This window comes from Curcuma longa, chromosome 5, assembly GCF_044706935.1.
Source record: "Curcuma longa cultivar G26 ecotype Majalengka, Jawa Barat chromosome 5, ITB_CL_G26_1.1, whole genome shotgun sequence".
Lineage (NCBI taxonomy): Eukaryota > Viridiplantae > Streptophyta > Magnoliopsida > Zingiberales > Zingiberaceae > Curcuma > Curcuma longa.
In genome coordinates this window covers 174,703-193,650 of record NC_133865.1, presented here as the reverse complement: position 1 = coordinate 193,650, position 18,948 = coordinate 174,703, and the positions used below count along the sequence as shown (strand labels likewise).

The following is an 18,948-nucleotide window of genomic DNA, read 5'->3' as shown; positions in this document are numbered from 1 at the left end:
TTCTAGCTTCCAATATTTCAGAATTAATTAATAATCTAATTAATTCTTATTCAGAAATAATAAATTGATTAATTTTAGTATCCACTAAAATAATCAATTACAGATATTGTTCATGTCTATGTGCTATGCGTGCGACCCTCTAGGTTTTATACACGAAGGTAGTGTAAATCCATATACAGACTAAGGTAACCGTCTAGCAACAGTTTTTAGCCACCCAACGTGATAAAATATTAGTTATAAACTAAAACCACCATGAACCGATTACTGTGTAATTCAATCTCTTCATCTAGACTACATCCCAATTAATTTAGTGCACTATGCATCATCACCAATTAATTGTTTTACTTGATTTCCAAGATATAATAGACTCCTCTAGAATGATAAACCATTCCACCATGGCCATGGATTTCGAGTCACTAATATCTCTATCAAGTGGTCAGGATGTTAACTCCCTAATCTAAGAGAGCGATGAATCCTCTATTGACTCAACACTATTCTCTCTACGCTTTGTCGTATACCCAATAACCATATGAATCATAATCCGATTAAAGACTACTTTTAACGGCATCAAAGTATATAACTCCACGCATAGAATAAATGAAGATCTCAAGTCAAAAGATCAGTTACACTCGTTCATAAGAGGATTGACCAATGATGCTTAATATGTGGTCTCCTCTTGAGCGGGTCGTGTCCAGTGTACCTCTAACTTGAGGCACCCCCAAGTACAACTTGGATATCCATCCCTCGGTCTATCTCGACCTAGTCATACTCAGCGTTGATCTAGATATCTATGCCCCCTCTAGATATTTATCTGATCAAGGACTATTTACAGATTAATATAACCATTAATCCGTGGGACTTTATCATCAATCACATACGTACAGAAAAGTAAATGATTAACGATAAATACTTACCTTTATAAAATAATTATCCACAAATACATAAGAGTGTCTTGGCACATAGGTGCACACACTAACAATCTCCCACTTGCACTATTGCCAAACACTGTAGACTCTCAGTCCTAGGCTCCTCACATGGGTCTCATGTTTCTGTAGAGGTAAGGCCTTTGTGAGTGGGTCTGCGATGTTCTCGCTGGTATCTACTCTGCTAACCAACACGTCACCCCTCTGAACAATCTCTCTCAGGAGGTGATACTTCCTTAGTACATGCTTAGATCGTTGGTGAGACCTTGGCTCCTTTGCTTGCGCTATGGCTGCATTATTATCACAGTATAACACAACTGGATCAACAATACTAGGAACCACTTCAAGCTCCGCTATGAAGTTCTTGATCCACACAGCTTCCTTTGCTGCCTCCGAAGCTGCTATGTACTCTGACTCAGCTGTTGAATCTGCAACTGTCTCCTGCTTGGAACTCCTCCAGCAAACAGCTGCGCCATTCAAACAAAACACGTAACCTTGCTGCGATTTCAGATCATCTCGATCTGTCTGAAAACTGGCGTCAGTATATCCTCTAACGACCAATTCCTCGTCTCCTCCGAAAACTAAGAACATGTTCTTTGTTCTTCTAAGATACTTGAGGATAGTTTTTACCGCAGTCCAATGATCCTCTCCAGGATCTGACTGATATCTACTCGTCATGCTTAAAGCATATGAGACATCAGGTCGAGTGCATATCATAGCATACATTATGGACCCTATAGCTGAAGCATAAGGTATCTTGCCCATTCTACTTCTCTCCTCTTGTGTCTTTGGACACATAACCTTGGAGAGATGTACACCATGTGACACTGGTAAAAATCCTCTCTTGGAGTCTTGCATACCAAATCTTTTCAACATTTTATCAATGTATGTACCTTGACTCAACCCCAATAACCTGCTTTGTCTATCTCGGTATATTCTGATACCTAAGACATAGGTTGCATCCCCAAGATCTTTCATTGAGAAACACTCACCCAACCAAGTCTTGGTAGATTCTAGGCTAGGGATGTCATTACCTATAAGAAGTATATCATCAACATACAATACTAGGAACGTAATCTTGCTCCCACTAACCTTCTTGTAAACGCAGGGTTCTTCTGGATTCTTGACAAAAGAAAAATCTTTAATTGCTTCGTCAAATCGTAGATTCCAACTCCGAGATGCTTGCTTTAGTCCATAAATGGACCTCTTGAGCTTACATAATTTATTAGCATTCTTGGAAGTTATAAAACCGGGAGGTTGTACCATATATACTTCCTCCTGTAACCTTTCATTTAGGAAAGCAGTTTTAACATCCATTTGCCAAATCTCGTAATCCTTGTAAGCTGCTATAGCTAGCAAAATCCTAATGGACTTAAGCATTGCAACGGGCGAAAATGTTTCATCATAGTCAATTCCTTGACGTTGATTGAAACCCTTTGCCACAAGCCTTGCTTTATAGGTACTGATATTCCCATCCATGTCAATCTTTTTCTTGAAGATCCACTTGCACCCTATGGGTTTTACCCCAACTGGCACATCAACCAACTCCCAAACTTGGTTGGTGTACATGGAGTCCATTTCAGATTTCATGGCTTCTAGCCATTTCTCAGAATCATTTGAAGCAATTGCTTCCTCATAAGTCGACGGTTCATCATCCTGGATGAGTAACACTTCCTCATCTTGGGTTACCAACCAACCATATCTGTTTGGCTCTCGGTGTAATCTTGCAGACTTACGTTGATTTTGCATTTCTTGAGCAGTCTCGGAAGAAGGAGACACTTGTACTTGTGGTACTGTCTCATTGTCCAACTGTTCATCTTCCAACCTGTTTGTAGTGTCTGAAATTTCTTCAAGACTCATTTCACTCCCACTACCCCTTTTAGAAATAAATTCTCTTTCTAAGAAAGTAGCATATCGAGCAACAATAACTTTGTGCTCACTTGGGAGATAAAAATAGTATCCCATTGTAGCTTTGGGATAACCTACAAACGTACATCTTATAGATCTTGCTGCAAGCTTATCAGAATTTTCATTCTTCACATAAGCATCACAACCCCATATCTTAAGATAAGACAAATTTGGTTTCTTTCCAAACCATAATTCATAAGGAGTCTTATCTACTGATTTGGTTGGAACTCGGTTAAGTATGTATGTTGCTGTTTCTAAGGCATAACCCCAGAACGACATTGGAAGATTCACATGACTCATCATTGATCTAACCATATCCATGAGTGTGCGATTTCTCCTTTCCGAAACACCGTTCCACTCCGGCATTCTAGGAGGTGTAAGTTGGGAAACTATCCCACACTCTTTTAGGTAATCAATGAACTCTTGGCTTAGATACTCGCCACCTCGATCACTCCGAAGGGCCTTAATCTTCTTGCCACGTTGATTTTTGACCTCGTTCTTGAACTCCTTAAATTTGTCTAGAGTTTCAGACTTATGCCTCATTAAGTAGATATATCCATATCTACTTAAATCGTCGGTAAAAGTCACAAAGTAGGTATACGCTCCTCTAGCCTGAACTCGCAATGGTCCACATACATCACTATGTATGAGTTCTAGTAGTTCCTTTGCCCGTGCACCTATCTTGGTGAAAGGCTTCTTGGTCATTTTGCCTTGTAAACATGATTCGCATGTATCTATGGGCTCTAATTCAAAAGAGTCCAAATACCCATTACTGAGTAATCTAGCGATGCGTTTCTCGGTTACATGACCAAGTCTACAGTGCCAGAGATATGTCAAGTTTGAGTCATGCAGTTTCTGTTTCTTGCTTTCAATACAATAAATTAGTTCATCTAAGTTAAGAACATAAAGACCATTATTTGATAAACCATTCCCATAGAACACATTGTTTAAATAAAAGGAACATGACTTGTCCTTGAACTGAAATACAAATCCCTTGGGTCCAAACTCGACACCGAAATGATATTCTTTGAGAAACTAGGAACAAAATAACAGTTTTCTAAATTCAAAACAAGTCCACTAGGCAAATTTATTGAATAAGTTCCTACAGCTAACGCAGTAACTCTCGCTCCATTAGCTACTCGTAGGTCCATCTCGCCCTTGGACAACCGTTTGCAGTCACTTAGACCCTGCATGTTCGCACAAATATGAGAACTACTTCCAGAATCTATGACCCATGATGAAGAAACAGAAAGATTGCATTCTATCATAAAGATACCTGAAGCATCCGCTCCACTAGCATTCTTCTTCATGAAAATATAGCAGTTTTTCTTCCAATGACCTTTCTTGCCACAATGAAAGCACATGGCCTCCTTCTCATTAGATTCAGGTACCTGCATGCCTTTCTTAAGCTTCTTCTGAGCTTGATATTTGGGATTCTTCACTGCATTAGCCTTGGGATTAAATTTTCCAGTGCTAGGACGCTTGTTGGTCTTTTTGACCATCATTGCATGCAGTGAAGGATTTACCTTCATATCCTTCTCAGCAGTTTTTAGCATTGCCATCAGATCAGTCAAACTCTTGTCCATGCTATTCATGTTGAAGTTCAACACGAACTAGGAAAATGATGGAGGTAGTGACGACAAGACCAGGTCAACAGCCAAGTCTTGGTCCAGTTTGAAACCTAAGCTCTCAAGCCTTTCTATGTACTCGATCATCTTGAGTACATGAGACCCAACTTGGTTTCCTTCCACTAGCATGGTTCGAAATAGTGCTCGAGAGGTTTCATACCTTTCTACTCTTGCACTCTCTTGGAAGAGCTCACGCAAGTGCTGATCAATCTCCTTAGCACTCATGTTCTCATGTTGTCTTTGTAACTCAGGAGTCATAGAAGATAGCATGATGCATTGCACATCTAGTGCATCTTCCATATACTGAGAATAATATGACTGATCTTCCTCTGAAGCATCAAGTGCAGGCTCCTTCAGTGGTTCGTCTTCAAGCACATAAATTTTTCTCTCGTGCCTCAGGATGATTTTCAGTTTCCTATACCAATCCAGGTAATTGGAACCGAGGAGGATGTTCTCTTTCTCGAGAATGCTTCGCAGTGTTAAAGTACTTGTGTTTGCCATCTCGAATATGAAAATTTAAAGCAGAAGTTTAGCATTTGTAGTATATATTTAATAAAGAAATTTTATAACTCCTACTATTTTATTCAAGTCTATCAGCCCCCACTATTAGAATCGAAAATTTGTTGGTAACAATTCCTAGTAGGACCGAAATCCTGAATCATATAGTATGCACACAGCTGAGTTGTACCTACATGCTACACTCATCAAGTAGGCCTTAACTTGCCAATCACAAACTTATGTGACTTTCGGTATATTCTTGTCGAATCTTATATTCTCAACACTTGCCCCTCAAATCAATTGACCTTAGCTGAGCTAAACAAGTCAATGAATTTGAGTTAAGTCGACCCACTAACAATTATGATAAATTATAGATATTTTGACACAAGCCCACAGCTGAGCTATACCGACTTATGTAAAAATATTTGAGTTAAGACTTATTCCAATAGCTTTCTATGACTTACTACCTAATAATATTTGGCAAACACTTATAGAACTCAACCATTTTTTAGAGATTTGTCTATAAGTTGTATTATGATGTTTGATATGCTTAAGCTATAAATTGACATTGTTGTAATACTATGTAAGCTTGAGTGCATATTTCTACCAAATTTTTTTTGATTTAATGGAGCATCTACCCGCTCACCTACCTTACAAGGCATAACTAGCTGGTCCTATGTAGTATAGATGGATGTATCAATTTGAATAATTTTTGAAAAAATTAAAGAATAATATTCCTAATAAAGCAAGAGTCGAGAGATCAATATGTCAATGCTTATTGGTTGAGGAAGCAACTTCTTTCTGCTTATATTATTTTGCTGAAATGTCAAAATCAGGCATTGCAAGTATCCTAGAAATTCTGATGATACTCAGCCGATTAACCCAATGATGCTTTCTATTTTTAAGTTTCTTAGTAAGCCAATTGGTGCATCTATGTCAAGATAGTTAAATCAATAAGAATATTATGCTGCAAGAACATACATACTCCTGAATTGTGAGAAGGTCAAACCGTATATAAGGTGAGTTGATTGATATAATCAACTACTAATCCCTTTTTATTTGTTTGATATCCCAATTGTCTTAAATTTACCTTTTATTCATTATAGCTTATGAACAACAACTTTAGTATCAAAATCCGTCAATCAATGCAAGTGAGGTAGAGGAAAAGTTCGAAGTGAGGTAGAGGAAAAGTTCGAGATGAAATTTGCATTGTGGTTCCAAATCTATGTATGTTAGAGAATAAATAATTTTTCATACATCAGTATCAATTTTTGACTTAATTTATATCATACTTACTATTATAGATGAACGATCATAGAATATCAAATGTGAAAGATGAAAGGATAATCAATCTTGCATCTGGATCCCTCCGTAAGATACAAGTGTATTCTGGTTACTATGTTAATGACTTCAAATTCCACATGACACAACAGGATTCACACAAACTAACCTTTAATTGTAGTGTTTACATAAAAGGATCTATCAACAATAATAATTTTAAGTTTGATTATTACGGAAGAATTGAAGAAATCATCACATGCTTTACCCATAAAAAGGTATGTGTTATTAAAATATTCTTGGTATGATCACTCCCAGAACAGGTACTAAAATACATTTAAATTATAATTTAGTTGAGGTTAATGCAAATAAAAAGTTCAACAAGTTAGAACTTTTCATTTTTGCAATCCAAGCGAGTCAGGTTTTCTATCTTAAATACTCGATGAAGGCAAGAAGAGTTAGTGAATGGTTAACAGTTTGTCGAACGAAGGCTCACTTAATCATAGAAATACCCAACTCTATCATGACCCAACACCATGATATATTTTAAAATGAAGAAGTGGAGATACATTTAGTAAATTCTCAGATTCAATCAACATCTGTCTTACTTGCAGATGAATAGTACTTTATCAGGAGATAGATGATGGAGAGATGTTCAACAATGAGAAGCTTATTGAACTAACTAAGTCTAGTGAGGAGGATCTTGAAAATATTAATGTTGATGATTTAGATTGTAACGATGTTTGAATATTAGCATTATTGTAAATTAATTCAGAATGAATTAAAAATATTTATTTTGTTACATGTAAATCTCACTAACGATTTAATTATTATTTTGAATGTGTATGTGTTATAATATTATTGTGCATATATAGATATATCAGATCAGGCAACAACACTTGGTAGCTAGACTATCTTGCGGGTTGTTCGGGGTTGGTAAGTATTAGTGCTATTAGTAATTTTTAATTCATATATATTTTATAATATATGTCTAATATTTATTATTTTATAATGCAATTTTACTCCAGATGGACCATCGAGTAGCAGCATACATATCTAATAAATTTAAAGAAAGAGTGTATCTTTCTGGTACTACATGGAGACATGTAGGAGGGCATGCGAGATTTTTACTACTAAGAGTTTTTGATAACTTATTTTTATTATCAGGAGTTTTATTTGTTTATACTAATTTGTAAACCTTTTTTCCAGAAAAAATATACCTGGGAGCCAAGGCACGAGAAGACATTTAAAGAAATATAGAATAATATCTGTGTCAAATTATACAAGGATCTGCTATACAAATGCAGAAGAAAGGGAGTAAGACTATCTTTTATCCTAGATGATGTTTGGGATGCATAGCAAGCCATCTGGACTATAGAAAGATAACAGCTACATTCATCGATAGCTTGAGCCAATAGAAACACCAAGTTGACTTGCCCTTCCATCGGATCCACAAAGCATACAGCTAGATTCTTTTCCATCGTCGAGCATGCCACAGACTTGGTGAGTTTATAATTAATATATTTATATCAGAATTATTTAATTATCAATGATTTTATTTTGATTTCTTTAATATTCAGGAACATGTACTACAACGACCTCCTACTTGTTGAAAGATTTTTACCATGACACACAAGTTAAAGGATGACACATTTGTCGATCCTTGATCGCAGACATTAGACGTAAGAATTTAAAATTTAAACTTATTTAACTATTAACAATTATTAGCTCTTTTAATTTTATATATTATATAAATTTATTTTTAAATAGGATAAAATGACTGTTAGAGTTGCACAAATATCTCAATCTGATAGAGAGGGAGGTGAGATACAGACTCTCTCCACCGACTAAGTAAATGAGATCTATTATGATATGATCGGTGGAGGAAAAAAGAGCTCCATCCTTTACGATCTTGGATCTCAGGCAAGAGTCGTTTATGATCGTGTGATGACTCCTAAGGCAGGGGTCATCCCAATGGATCATCTACTAGGGTAGAAGCTCTAGAGCAAGAAAACCAACTGTTAAAGAATCGACTCTTCATATTAGAGCAAGAATTTCAAGAGTCTCGGCAAGCCCAATTGAGATACGAGTAAATTGGTTGGGAAATACAGGAGTTCATGGCTCACATGAGTCAAATGACGCATGACTTTGACTCTCAGGAGACTCAGGACCCTGAGAACCCTGATTAGTAGCTGTATGAGAGGTATGTTAACATTTTTAACTTTTCTTTTTTTGTTTATCACTCATGAACATGCAAATTAAATTAAATTTATTAATTTTTAAAATAGATACATATCCTTATTTTATTAATAACCTATATTATTATATTTTTTACAGGATTCGATGCTATTAGTTGGATATTTTAGATATTTAATAGGTTATAATTGTATTGAAATATTTAATATGTTATGATTGCATTTAGATATTTGATATGTTATGATTGTATTGAGATATTTGATATTTATGATTGTATTGTGATTTGATTAGTTTAACTTGAGATATTTGAGATATTGAGTGGATTCATTTGTTATATTTGATATGTTGTGATTGTATTGTGATTAGTTTAACTTGTTGGATTGGCTAAATTGTTGTATCGTGATTAGATTGATTTAACTTGTATCGTGATTAGATTAGTTTAAAATGTTGAATTTGTTAAGTTGTTGAATTGGTTAACTTATTATATTGTAATTCGTTATGTTGTTGTATCATGATTGGATTGGTTTAACTTATATTGTTATTGGATTTATTTAACTTGTATCATGATTGAATTGGTTTAAGATATTGAATTTGTTAAGTTGTTGGATTATATCTTGGTAGTTAATTTGATGGATTGATTTGTGATTGTATTATTGTTTATTAAAGTATAATTGTATTGTTGTATATTAGATTATATATATTGTCAAAATTATAGATTCTGATAGTTTATGGTTATTTATGAAAATTGTAAATAGGGAACAAACGAAAACGGATAGATGCTATTAAAATTTGTCAAATATTAGCGATGAAAATTTAAATATGTCGCTAAAGTTAGCAACAGAATTAAATATCTATCGCTAGATCAAAGACGGAACAATGTATTCCATTTACGGTATATTAGCGACGAATTCAAATTTTCATCGCTAATTAACGATAGAATATTTAATATCAGTCGCTAATATTAGGAATGACTATTTAATATCCATCGATAATATTAGTGACGGAGATTAAATATCCATCGATAATATTAGTGACGGATATTAAATATTTTATCATTAACTAGTGATGAAAATTTAAATTCGACGCTAAATGATGTCAACGATCAATTTTTTAGAGATGAGAAAAATTGATCGTTAACCATCATTAATGATTAATTAGCGATGAAATATTCCATCGCTAAAGTTGAAATATTCTAGTGTATTAAGTATCCGATCAACTTTGACTTATTTGATCAACCATCAAAATCCAAATCAATCTTGATCAACCTTGATTCGAAATCGATTGTGCAATAATAATCTCCTTCTCCAATAATCTCCCTTTTATTTGACATCTTCACTCTCAGCCATTAAACATATCAATCAATTAAACATGAAAACTAACTCAAGCCTAGTCAATTTTGATCACACATTCATTGCATCAACAATTAGTACTGATGCTTTCACATTTATATACTATTATAGGCTCATATTTGAGCACGTCCTCTCAGCTAAACGCAAAGCTATCAGTGAGTAACTCAATTTTGACCATTCATTTCTCATTCACTTTAAAAATTATTTTTATAATAATCAGCTTGCAAAATAAACCCTTCCTATCCATCCAAGGACCCATTACTAAATTTAACTTATCCCAGAGGATTTATTATCTACGGAAACCATTCCAAGACAATTCTCTGTAATATCCACTCACCTCCTTGCCCATCCTTCCAACTACTTTAGGAGGAGTTCACTCATCACCAAACACTTCCCTATTCATATTTTGTCAAATGTGTCATAATCTCAAGGACTTGAGCCTCCTCTCCAGCCATTTCCCTGTCCGCCTTTCATCAAAATATCCCACTTTTAGCCTTTGATTCACCACACAGACTGATCGATCCTTTTCACTCATTTCACCCTATATATCAAATACAGCTTAAGTTTTTTTAGTGAACTCTGGGTTGATGTTTTCAATGATTATCTTTCCTTTTGCTGCCTTTGATGGATCACGCGTTAGCTAGTGGATATAAATTCAAGAGCCATCAAGATTATAAATTGAGAGCAGAAACCTTCCCAACTTGGGCACCTCTGCCGCATGATCAGTTGTAGCTTTGAGGAAAAGACAGACGCCATATTTGTCGAGATCAGAGCCGGAATATTTCTCCAAAAGCAAGCGATCAAGCTCGAGCTTCCATCTCAGTCTGCAACTGTACCTATCAACCTTTACTTAGCTGATGAGTACTACACTAAAATCTTTGGCTTGTGACCTCCATGAAAATGGAATAGAAACATTACAATCTTGTCGTCCTCATCTCTTTCTTGCCTGTGCACGGCACACACTCTCGAGATAAGAAAAGCTTGGCATACACACGCGATGGATATGGCCGAAGTTGTTGTATGTCCACTTGTTCTGCTCGGTGAGTCGACATGGTCAGAAGTGGAGAGTGTTGACACATTGCATGAGGCTCTGGTCGCTCACTTGTTATTAGGACATAAGGGATGGGACAAAGGACAAAAGGTTATGAACCATTCAGTTGTGGCTCTCGTTGTCGAGGAAGATTATTCTGCACCGTGTACCTTCCAATACATTTATATATAAATAAGTTATTGATTTGTTTGTTTGTTTGTCCATCCATAATGTAATTCTTGGTTGACTGTTACAGAAGATTAATTAAATTTTAGTTTAGAATTTCAGAAAAATCGCTATTGTTTTTTTTAAAAGTGTGTTCAATAAAAATTTGCTTGTGTAGTTAGTTTTGTATTTTAAGTAATATCTACATGAACATATTTACCCTCAATTTAAATATGTATTTTAAATATGTGATCTAGCTGATAAAAAAAATCCAGACTGGCTTGAAGAAGCTATACCTTACGAAAGAGATCACAAGGAGAAAATTAAACTACATGATCCAAAGACAATGCTATCATTGGTTCCGATGGATATGTGTTCTCACTACAATAAAAATAAAAAATAGCGACGAAAATTATTTTTCATCGTTAATTAGCAACGAAATTTAATTTCCATCATTAATTTTTAATTAAGCGACGGAAAATAATTTTCATCTCTAAATTAATGACGAAATTTTATTTTCTATCTACAAATTAACAATGAAAGTTATTTTCCGTCGCTACTATAGCGACAGAAGTTATTTTTCGTCGCTAATTCAACGACAGAGATATTTCCGTTGCTAATTCAGCAATGAAGATAATTTTCGTTGCTAATTCAATGATGGAAGAAAACTTCTGTTGCTAATCTAGTGATGAAAAATAATTTTCATCGCTGAATTAGCGACGACAATTAATTTCCATCGCTAATTAGTGACAGAAAATAATTTTCGTCGCTAAAATCATGATTTTTAGGGTTTTGGTCCGATTCTTTTCTCCTCGCGCACGCTCCCAATCGCTCCCGATCGCGCTCCCAACTCCCGACTCTGGCCTTCCCGACTCCGACCTTCCCAACTCTCCGACGTTCCTGACTTCGACGTTCCCAATTCTCGTCGCTTCCCGACTAGTAAGTCTCTCTCCCCTATTTAAATTAGGTTTAGGGTTTTCTCATCGATTATCAGCATCAGGCTCGGCCTGGGCTTGCTTGTCGGCCTCGGGACAAGTGGACGAGCTCGTTGATGTCGACCGCGGGCTTGGCGAGCTCATCGACATCAGGCCCGGCTTGGTCGAGCTCGTTGGGTTCGAGCCTGACTAGGCCGAGCTCTGGCAAAATACCAAGAACAAGGTAATGGTAGCCAAGTCTCCTTTGGTGGTCGGCCACAGTAGGAGTGAATCCAGCGGCGTTCCGACGGTGGTGATGGTCTAAGCAGTGTTCTGGTGGCGAGGAAGAGAGGCGATGGGAACGTTCTTTCATGTGGTTGCGGTGAGAACCCTTCTCATAAATTCGAGAACACAATTCTCAAGCGATCAGGAAGGGAAGGAATGCAGCATCCGAGAGCTTTCCTTTTCTTAACAGTCGGGGCAGGCGCGCTCAAAAAATGCAATCAGAATCAGCGGCTAACTCGCGATCAACAAGGGCAGACTGTGGGAAGCGACGCTCGGGAAAACAGGTGGCTGACTACACTCGCGAGCGGCGATGCTACGCTCGGCAGATGCCGTGAATTAGGGGACGGTGAGGAGAGGCGATGGGAAGATGCCAAGGAATGGAAAAACCCCAGCGACGTCGACAGAGGGTCACGGCAGATGGCGAACGGCGCGGTGGCGAAACACGAGTAGAGGGCATCTTCTCCATGCGGCAGTGGCGGCATCGGGCAGAGGAGGGGATCGCGAGGAAGGGAGAGGAGGAGCGGTAGGGAATCCGACTAGGGATCGCGATTTCACCGTTTTAAAGAGGAGTAACAGTGACTTGTTCAACGAGATTAGGGTTTGGGCTATTGAACCAGCTTTAGGCTTTACGAATAAGATGAAAATCAAAATCTAATTCAGATTGAACCGGATCGGGTGACTATAGCGAACTGATTTATTTTTGGTTCGCTTGATTCAATAATCAAACGAACTCTAATTTGATCCAAAGTAGTTTTGTTCGATTCGTCTTCGTAAGATAAATCTTCTCATCCCTTTTATTTTGTCAAAACATCTTCCATCATAAACCAAACTAAGTTGGTTCAATTAGGTTCAAAATTGAATCGTTTGGTTCACTAACCAAACAATCTCTGATTTGATCCAAATCGATTTCTTTCATTTCGTCTCTGCAAGATGAGTTCCCTTCTCTCTCACTAGCAAAATTTCTGATATCTTACAAATGTTGCAAGTAAAATTAATTTTACTTTGCATGCTGCCCTATTATGGACAATTAGTAATTTTCCAGTATACTCAATGTAGTCAGGATGGAGCACAACTGGTAAATTAGCATGTCCATATTACATGATAGAGTTTGATGTATTTTCATTACCATGCAGTGGGAAGGTATCTTAGTTTTATAATCATTATAAATTTTTTATCAGTTGAACACCCTTTCAGAAGAAATAAGAGAAATTTTCTAAAGAATATTGTAGTCAAAAAATTACCGCCAATAATGAAGTCAGGTGTAGAAATCATTGACCAAATAGATGGTTATTGATTCCTACCAGTATATAATCCTAATTTTGATGAGGTAAATAAATACATTGTTAGGATGTGCAAATGTGATTGGAAAAAAGAAGCATTTTCTAGGACCTACCAAATTGGAAGTATTTATTGATTCGATATAATTTAGATGTGATGCATGTTGAAAATTTATTTTCAATAATATCTTCAATATAGCGCGATAAATGTTCCTCAAAGAACTAAAGACACTACAAAATCACAAAAGGAATTAAAAAGATTAGTTAACAGATCTGAATTATATCAAAATGAAGCAACAAATCAATTTCCAAAGGTTTGTTATATATTAGATAGAGAAGGTAAGCAAGTTATATGTAGTTGGTTAAAACAGATAAAATTTCCTGATGAGTATGCTTCTAATATGGCCCGATGTGTGGATATGAATAGGTTAAAAATGTTTGGAATGAAGAGTCATGACTAACATGTGTTCATGCAAAGACTTATGTCAATAACTTTTCATAACCTGCTACCAATAATATTTGACAAACACTTACAAAACTAAGTCTATTTTTCAAAGATTTGTCTGCTAGAAGTATTATGACGACCGATATGCTTAAGCTAGAAACCGATATTCCTATGATACTATGTAAGCTTGAGTGCATATTTTCATCAAGTTTTTTTAATTCAATGGAGTATCTACCAGTTCACCTACCTTATGAGGCACAACTAGCTGGTCCTGTTCAGTATAGATAGATGTATCCATTTAAAAAGTTTTTGAGAAAATTAAAGAATAATATGATGGGAAAGTCTTGAAAAACCGTTCCGATAAATTCTTGCAGAACAAAAATTTTTCCGAAACGATCTCAAGTTGCCTGATCGTTGGGCTCTTGTGTTTGGTTTACAGGATCCAGGAATAATTTAACTAATTGCGGAAACATTAAATTATACCTTACTTCCGACGTTTCGGAAGGACGAAGTTTGTACCCGAAGACCTCTTGATCTTCTGCCGTATTCCTCTCCTCTTCTCGAACGTTGTGTGGGCAACGATCCTTCGAGAATATCCTCCACCAGAAATCTCCTCCGATGGCTTGCTAAAACTTCCTTCCCTTTGCTTGGAGAAAAGAGAAGAAGAAGAAGAGGGGAAGGTGGCTTGCCGAGAGAGTCTCGGCCACCACCCGAAGGTTTCTTGTATTATCTCAAACCAAGCCTTGCCCCCTCTTTTATAGCTTTTCCATCCCTTATTTATGGTATAATTAGAGCCATAAACATGGTATAATCGATCCATAAATATGGTATAATTTGAATCAATCAAATCGGAGAATTTGGCATGATTTCGGAAGTTTCCAAATCGAACCCGCGAGCCTTAATCGATTAAGGAATCGATTAACTCACGTAACTTTTTCTCATTAACACGTGTAATCGATCAGGTGATCGATTACCAGGCTTGGTAATCGATCAGCTGATCGATTACCTGCCTTCGTATGAGAAACTCTGGTAATCGATCAGATGATCGATTACCAAGGTGTGTAATCGATCACCCGATCGATTACACTCCTTTGTTTTTGGTTCGAAAGCCTAGTTTCTTCCGACTTCATCCACGATGGACTTGAGGATCCCAGAGGCTACAACAGGGACCTAGAGGAGGAATTGGTTTTGGCCTTCTGATGAGCTAAGGCTTCCCGTGCTCGCCCCGAACACACAACCTTAGTTCATCAATAATAACTCATACCACTAAAGAGTTATTATCGAACTACCGCACCAATCCCATATTACAATATGAGCTCCTTCTTACTATCAGTACATTAATCTCCCTGTGTTTAAGATATCGTATGTCCGTCAATTAAAATGAGTTACTGACAACTCGTATTTAATCGACATCTAATCCGAGAGTAGTACCACTCAACCTTATTATCATGCGGACAAAATCCACCTGCAGGGTTTACATGATAATCCTTATGAGCTCCTCAAGGGGACATCATCAACCTAGATTATAGGACACAGATTCCTTCTATAATCAACAACACACCATGTACATAATACTACTTCCCAACTCATCGGGCCTTTTGATCTATCGATCTAGACCTCACCCTTTGATGAATTAAAGAAGTACATATTAAGCACACGTGTTTGTTATTATATCGGGATTAAGAGCATGTACATCTATAGTAACAGAGGTTTAGTTCGATTATATAGTCAGTATAAATCGAACAATCCTCAGATGGTCCTGCTCAATACACACTAAGTGTACTAGTGTAATTCTATAGTCAAGACAGACTAAAACCAAATTACACTACAACTACTCCGATGGTTTGTCCAATCCATCTTGGTTGTGAACACTGTTTATAATCTATAAGGGACTGATAACATGGTCTTCTGTGTGTGACTCCGCACACCATGTTAATCTACAGTATAGATTAAATGGACACTACAAAATATTGACCAAATGTGATTCTTATTTCAGAATGTTTATTTACATAGCTAGGATTCTGGTATACATCCCAACACATGCTGCAAGAACATATTAAATCAACAAGAATACCATGCTGCAAGAACATATTAAATTAATAAGAATACCATGCTGCAAAAACATACATACTCCTGAATTGTAAGGAGGTCAAACCGTACATAAGGTGATTTGATTCATATAATCAACTACTAATTCCTTTTTAGTTGTTTTTGGTATCCAAATTATCTTAAAGTTACTTTTCATCCATTACATTATGAACAACAACTTCAGTATCAAAATCCATCAATCAGTGCAAGTGAAGTCGAGGAAAAGTTAGAGACGGAATTTGCATTATGATTTTAAATCTATGTAAGTTAAAGAATAAATAATTTTCCATACATCAATATCAAATTTTAATTTAATTTATATCATACTTACTGTTATAGGTGAATGATCATAAAATATCAAATGTGGAAGATGGAAGGATAATTAATCTTGCATCTGGACCCCTCCGTAAGATACAAGTATATTCTGGTTACTATGTTAATGATTTCAAATCCCACGTGCACAACGGGATTCACAAAAATTGGCCTTTAATTCTAATGTTTATGTAAATGGATCTATCAACAACAATAATTCAGAGTTTAATTATTACGGGAGATTTGAAGAAATCATTGAGATTGAATATCCTACCTTACCCATAAAAAGGTGTGTGTTATTCAAATGTACTTGGTATGATCTGACTCCCAGAACAGGAATCAAAATACACTCACCTTAACTAAGTGGGTCAATTTAGTTGAGGTTAATGCAAACAAAAGGTTCAATAAGTTTAAATCTTTCATTTTTGTGGTCCAAGTGGGTCAGATTTTCTATCTTGAATACCCAACGAAGGCAAGAAGAGTTAGTGAACGGTTAGCTGTTTGTTATATGAAGGTTCATTTGATAATAGAAATATCGAACTCCAACATGGCACAACACCATGATGGATTTCAAAATGAAGAAGTGGAGATACATTTAGTAGATTCCCAGATTCAATCAACATTCGTCTTACTTGTAAATACTAATGTACCTTACTAGGAGATAAATGATGGAGACATGTCTAGCAGTGAAGAGCTTATTGAACAAACTGTGTTTAGCGAGGAAGATCCTAAAAATGTTAATGCTGATGATTCAGATTATAATGATGAATGGATATTAGCATTATTATAAATTAATTCAGAATAAATTAAAATAGTTTATTTTATTACATATATATCTCACTAACGATATTATTATTATTTCAAATGTGTATGTGCTACAATGTTATTTTGCAGATATAATATGTCAGACCAAGCAGCATCAACCGGTGACCAGGCTGTCTTGCGAGTTGTTGGGGGTGATAAGTATTGATGTTATTAGTACTTTTCAATTCATATAATTTTTTATAACATATGTCTAAAATTTATATGTGTTATAATAGTTTTACTCCAGATGGTCATCGAGTTGCGATGTACATATCTAGTAAATTTAGAAAGAGTCTATCTCTGAGGTATTACTTGGAGGTATGTCGATGAGGGCATGCGAGACTTTTACTACTAACAGTTTTTGATAAGTCATTTTTATTAACAATGGTTTTATTTATTTATACTAATTTTTAAATTTTTTTGCAGAAAAAATATACCTGGGAGCCAGGCACGATGAGGCATTTAAAGAAACATAGAATAATACATGTACCAAATTATATAAGGATTTGCTATATAAATACAGAAGAAATGGACATAAGATCATCTTTTATCCCAATTGATGTTTGGGATGCATGGCAATCCATCTGGCTGAAGAAAGATGACAGTCGAATTCAACGATAGCTCGAGTCAATAGAAACACAAAGCTGGCAGGCCCTAGCACCAGATCCACAAAGCATACAGCTGGATCTCGTTCCATCGTCAAGCATGCCATGGACTTGGTGAGTTTACAATTAATATATTATATTAGAATTATTTAATTATTAATAATTTTATTTTAATTTAATTATATTTTTTAATCTTCAAGAGCATGAGCTACAACGACCTCCTACTTGTTGGGAGATTTTTACTAAGACACACAAGTCTAAGGATGACACATTTGTTGATCCTCGATCACAGACATTAGACGTAAGATTTTAAATTTTAAATTTATTTAATTGTTAAAAATGATTAGCTTTTCTAATTTTATATTTTATATGAATTTATTTTTAAATAGACTGAAATAACTGCTAGGCGTCTCAGCTTGATAAAGAGGAAAGTGAGATGCACTCTCTCCACCGACCAAGTAAATGAGATCTATTATGATATGGTCGGTGGAAGAAAGAAGAGCTCCACCTTCTAAGGTCTAGGGTCCTAGGCGAGAGTCATTTAAGATCGTGTGATGGCCTCTAAGGTCAGGGGTCGTCCCAACAGATCATCTACTAGGGTAGAAGTCCTAGAGCAAAAAAATTAAAAATTAAAGAATCGACTCTCCACATTAGAGGTGGAATTTCAAGAGTCTCGTCGAGCCCAATTGTGATACGAAGATATTGCGCGGGAGATGCGTGAATTCATGGCTGGCATGAGTCAAACACCGCAGCCGCTGCATGACTTTGACTCGTAGAAGACTCACGACCATTAGGACTCTGATCATTAGCTGCATGAGAGGTATGTTAACATTTGTAACTTTTCTTTTTTTTATTTAATTATCACTTGTGAACATGCATTTTCAAAATAGATACATATCCTTGATTTATTACTAATCTATCTTATTATATTTTTTACAGGATTGGATACTTCTAGTTGGATATTTTAGATATTTCATAGGTTTCATTGTATTTAGACATTTGTTACACTATCATTGTATTAGGATATTTGATATGCTATCCTTGTATTCAGATATTTGATATTTTTGTTTGTACTGTGATTTAATTAGTTTAATTTGAAATATTTGATATATATATTATAATATATTCCTTTGTTATGCTTGATATGTTGTGACTGGATTGATTTAAGATATTGAAATTGTTAAGTTATTGTATTAGTTTAACTTGTATCGTGATTTAATTATTTTAGATATTGAATTTGTTA

The 18,948-nt window shown here is 35.8% G+C and overlaps 1 protein-coding gene across 1 annotated transcript; it reads right to left on the bottom strand.

Annotated features, from left to right (window-relative positions):
* Positions 1 to 4,444: 4,444 nt before the first annotated feature.
* On the bottom strand, positions 4,445 to 4,960 carry LOC141829101 (uncharacterized). The gene has a single exon (XM_074716520.1). It carries the CDS (start codon positions 4,958 to 4,960, stop codon positions 4,445 to 4,447), a length of 516 nt encoding a protein of 171 aa, XP_074572621.1.
* Positions 4,961 to 18,948: the final 13,988 nt, after the last annotated feature.

Coding starts and splice junctions, on each gene's coding strand:
- LOC141829101 (XM_074716520.1), bottom strand. CDS start 4,960: ATGGCAAACACAAGTACTTTAACACTGCGAAGCATTCTCGAGAAAGAG.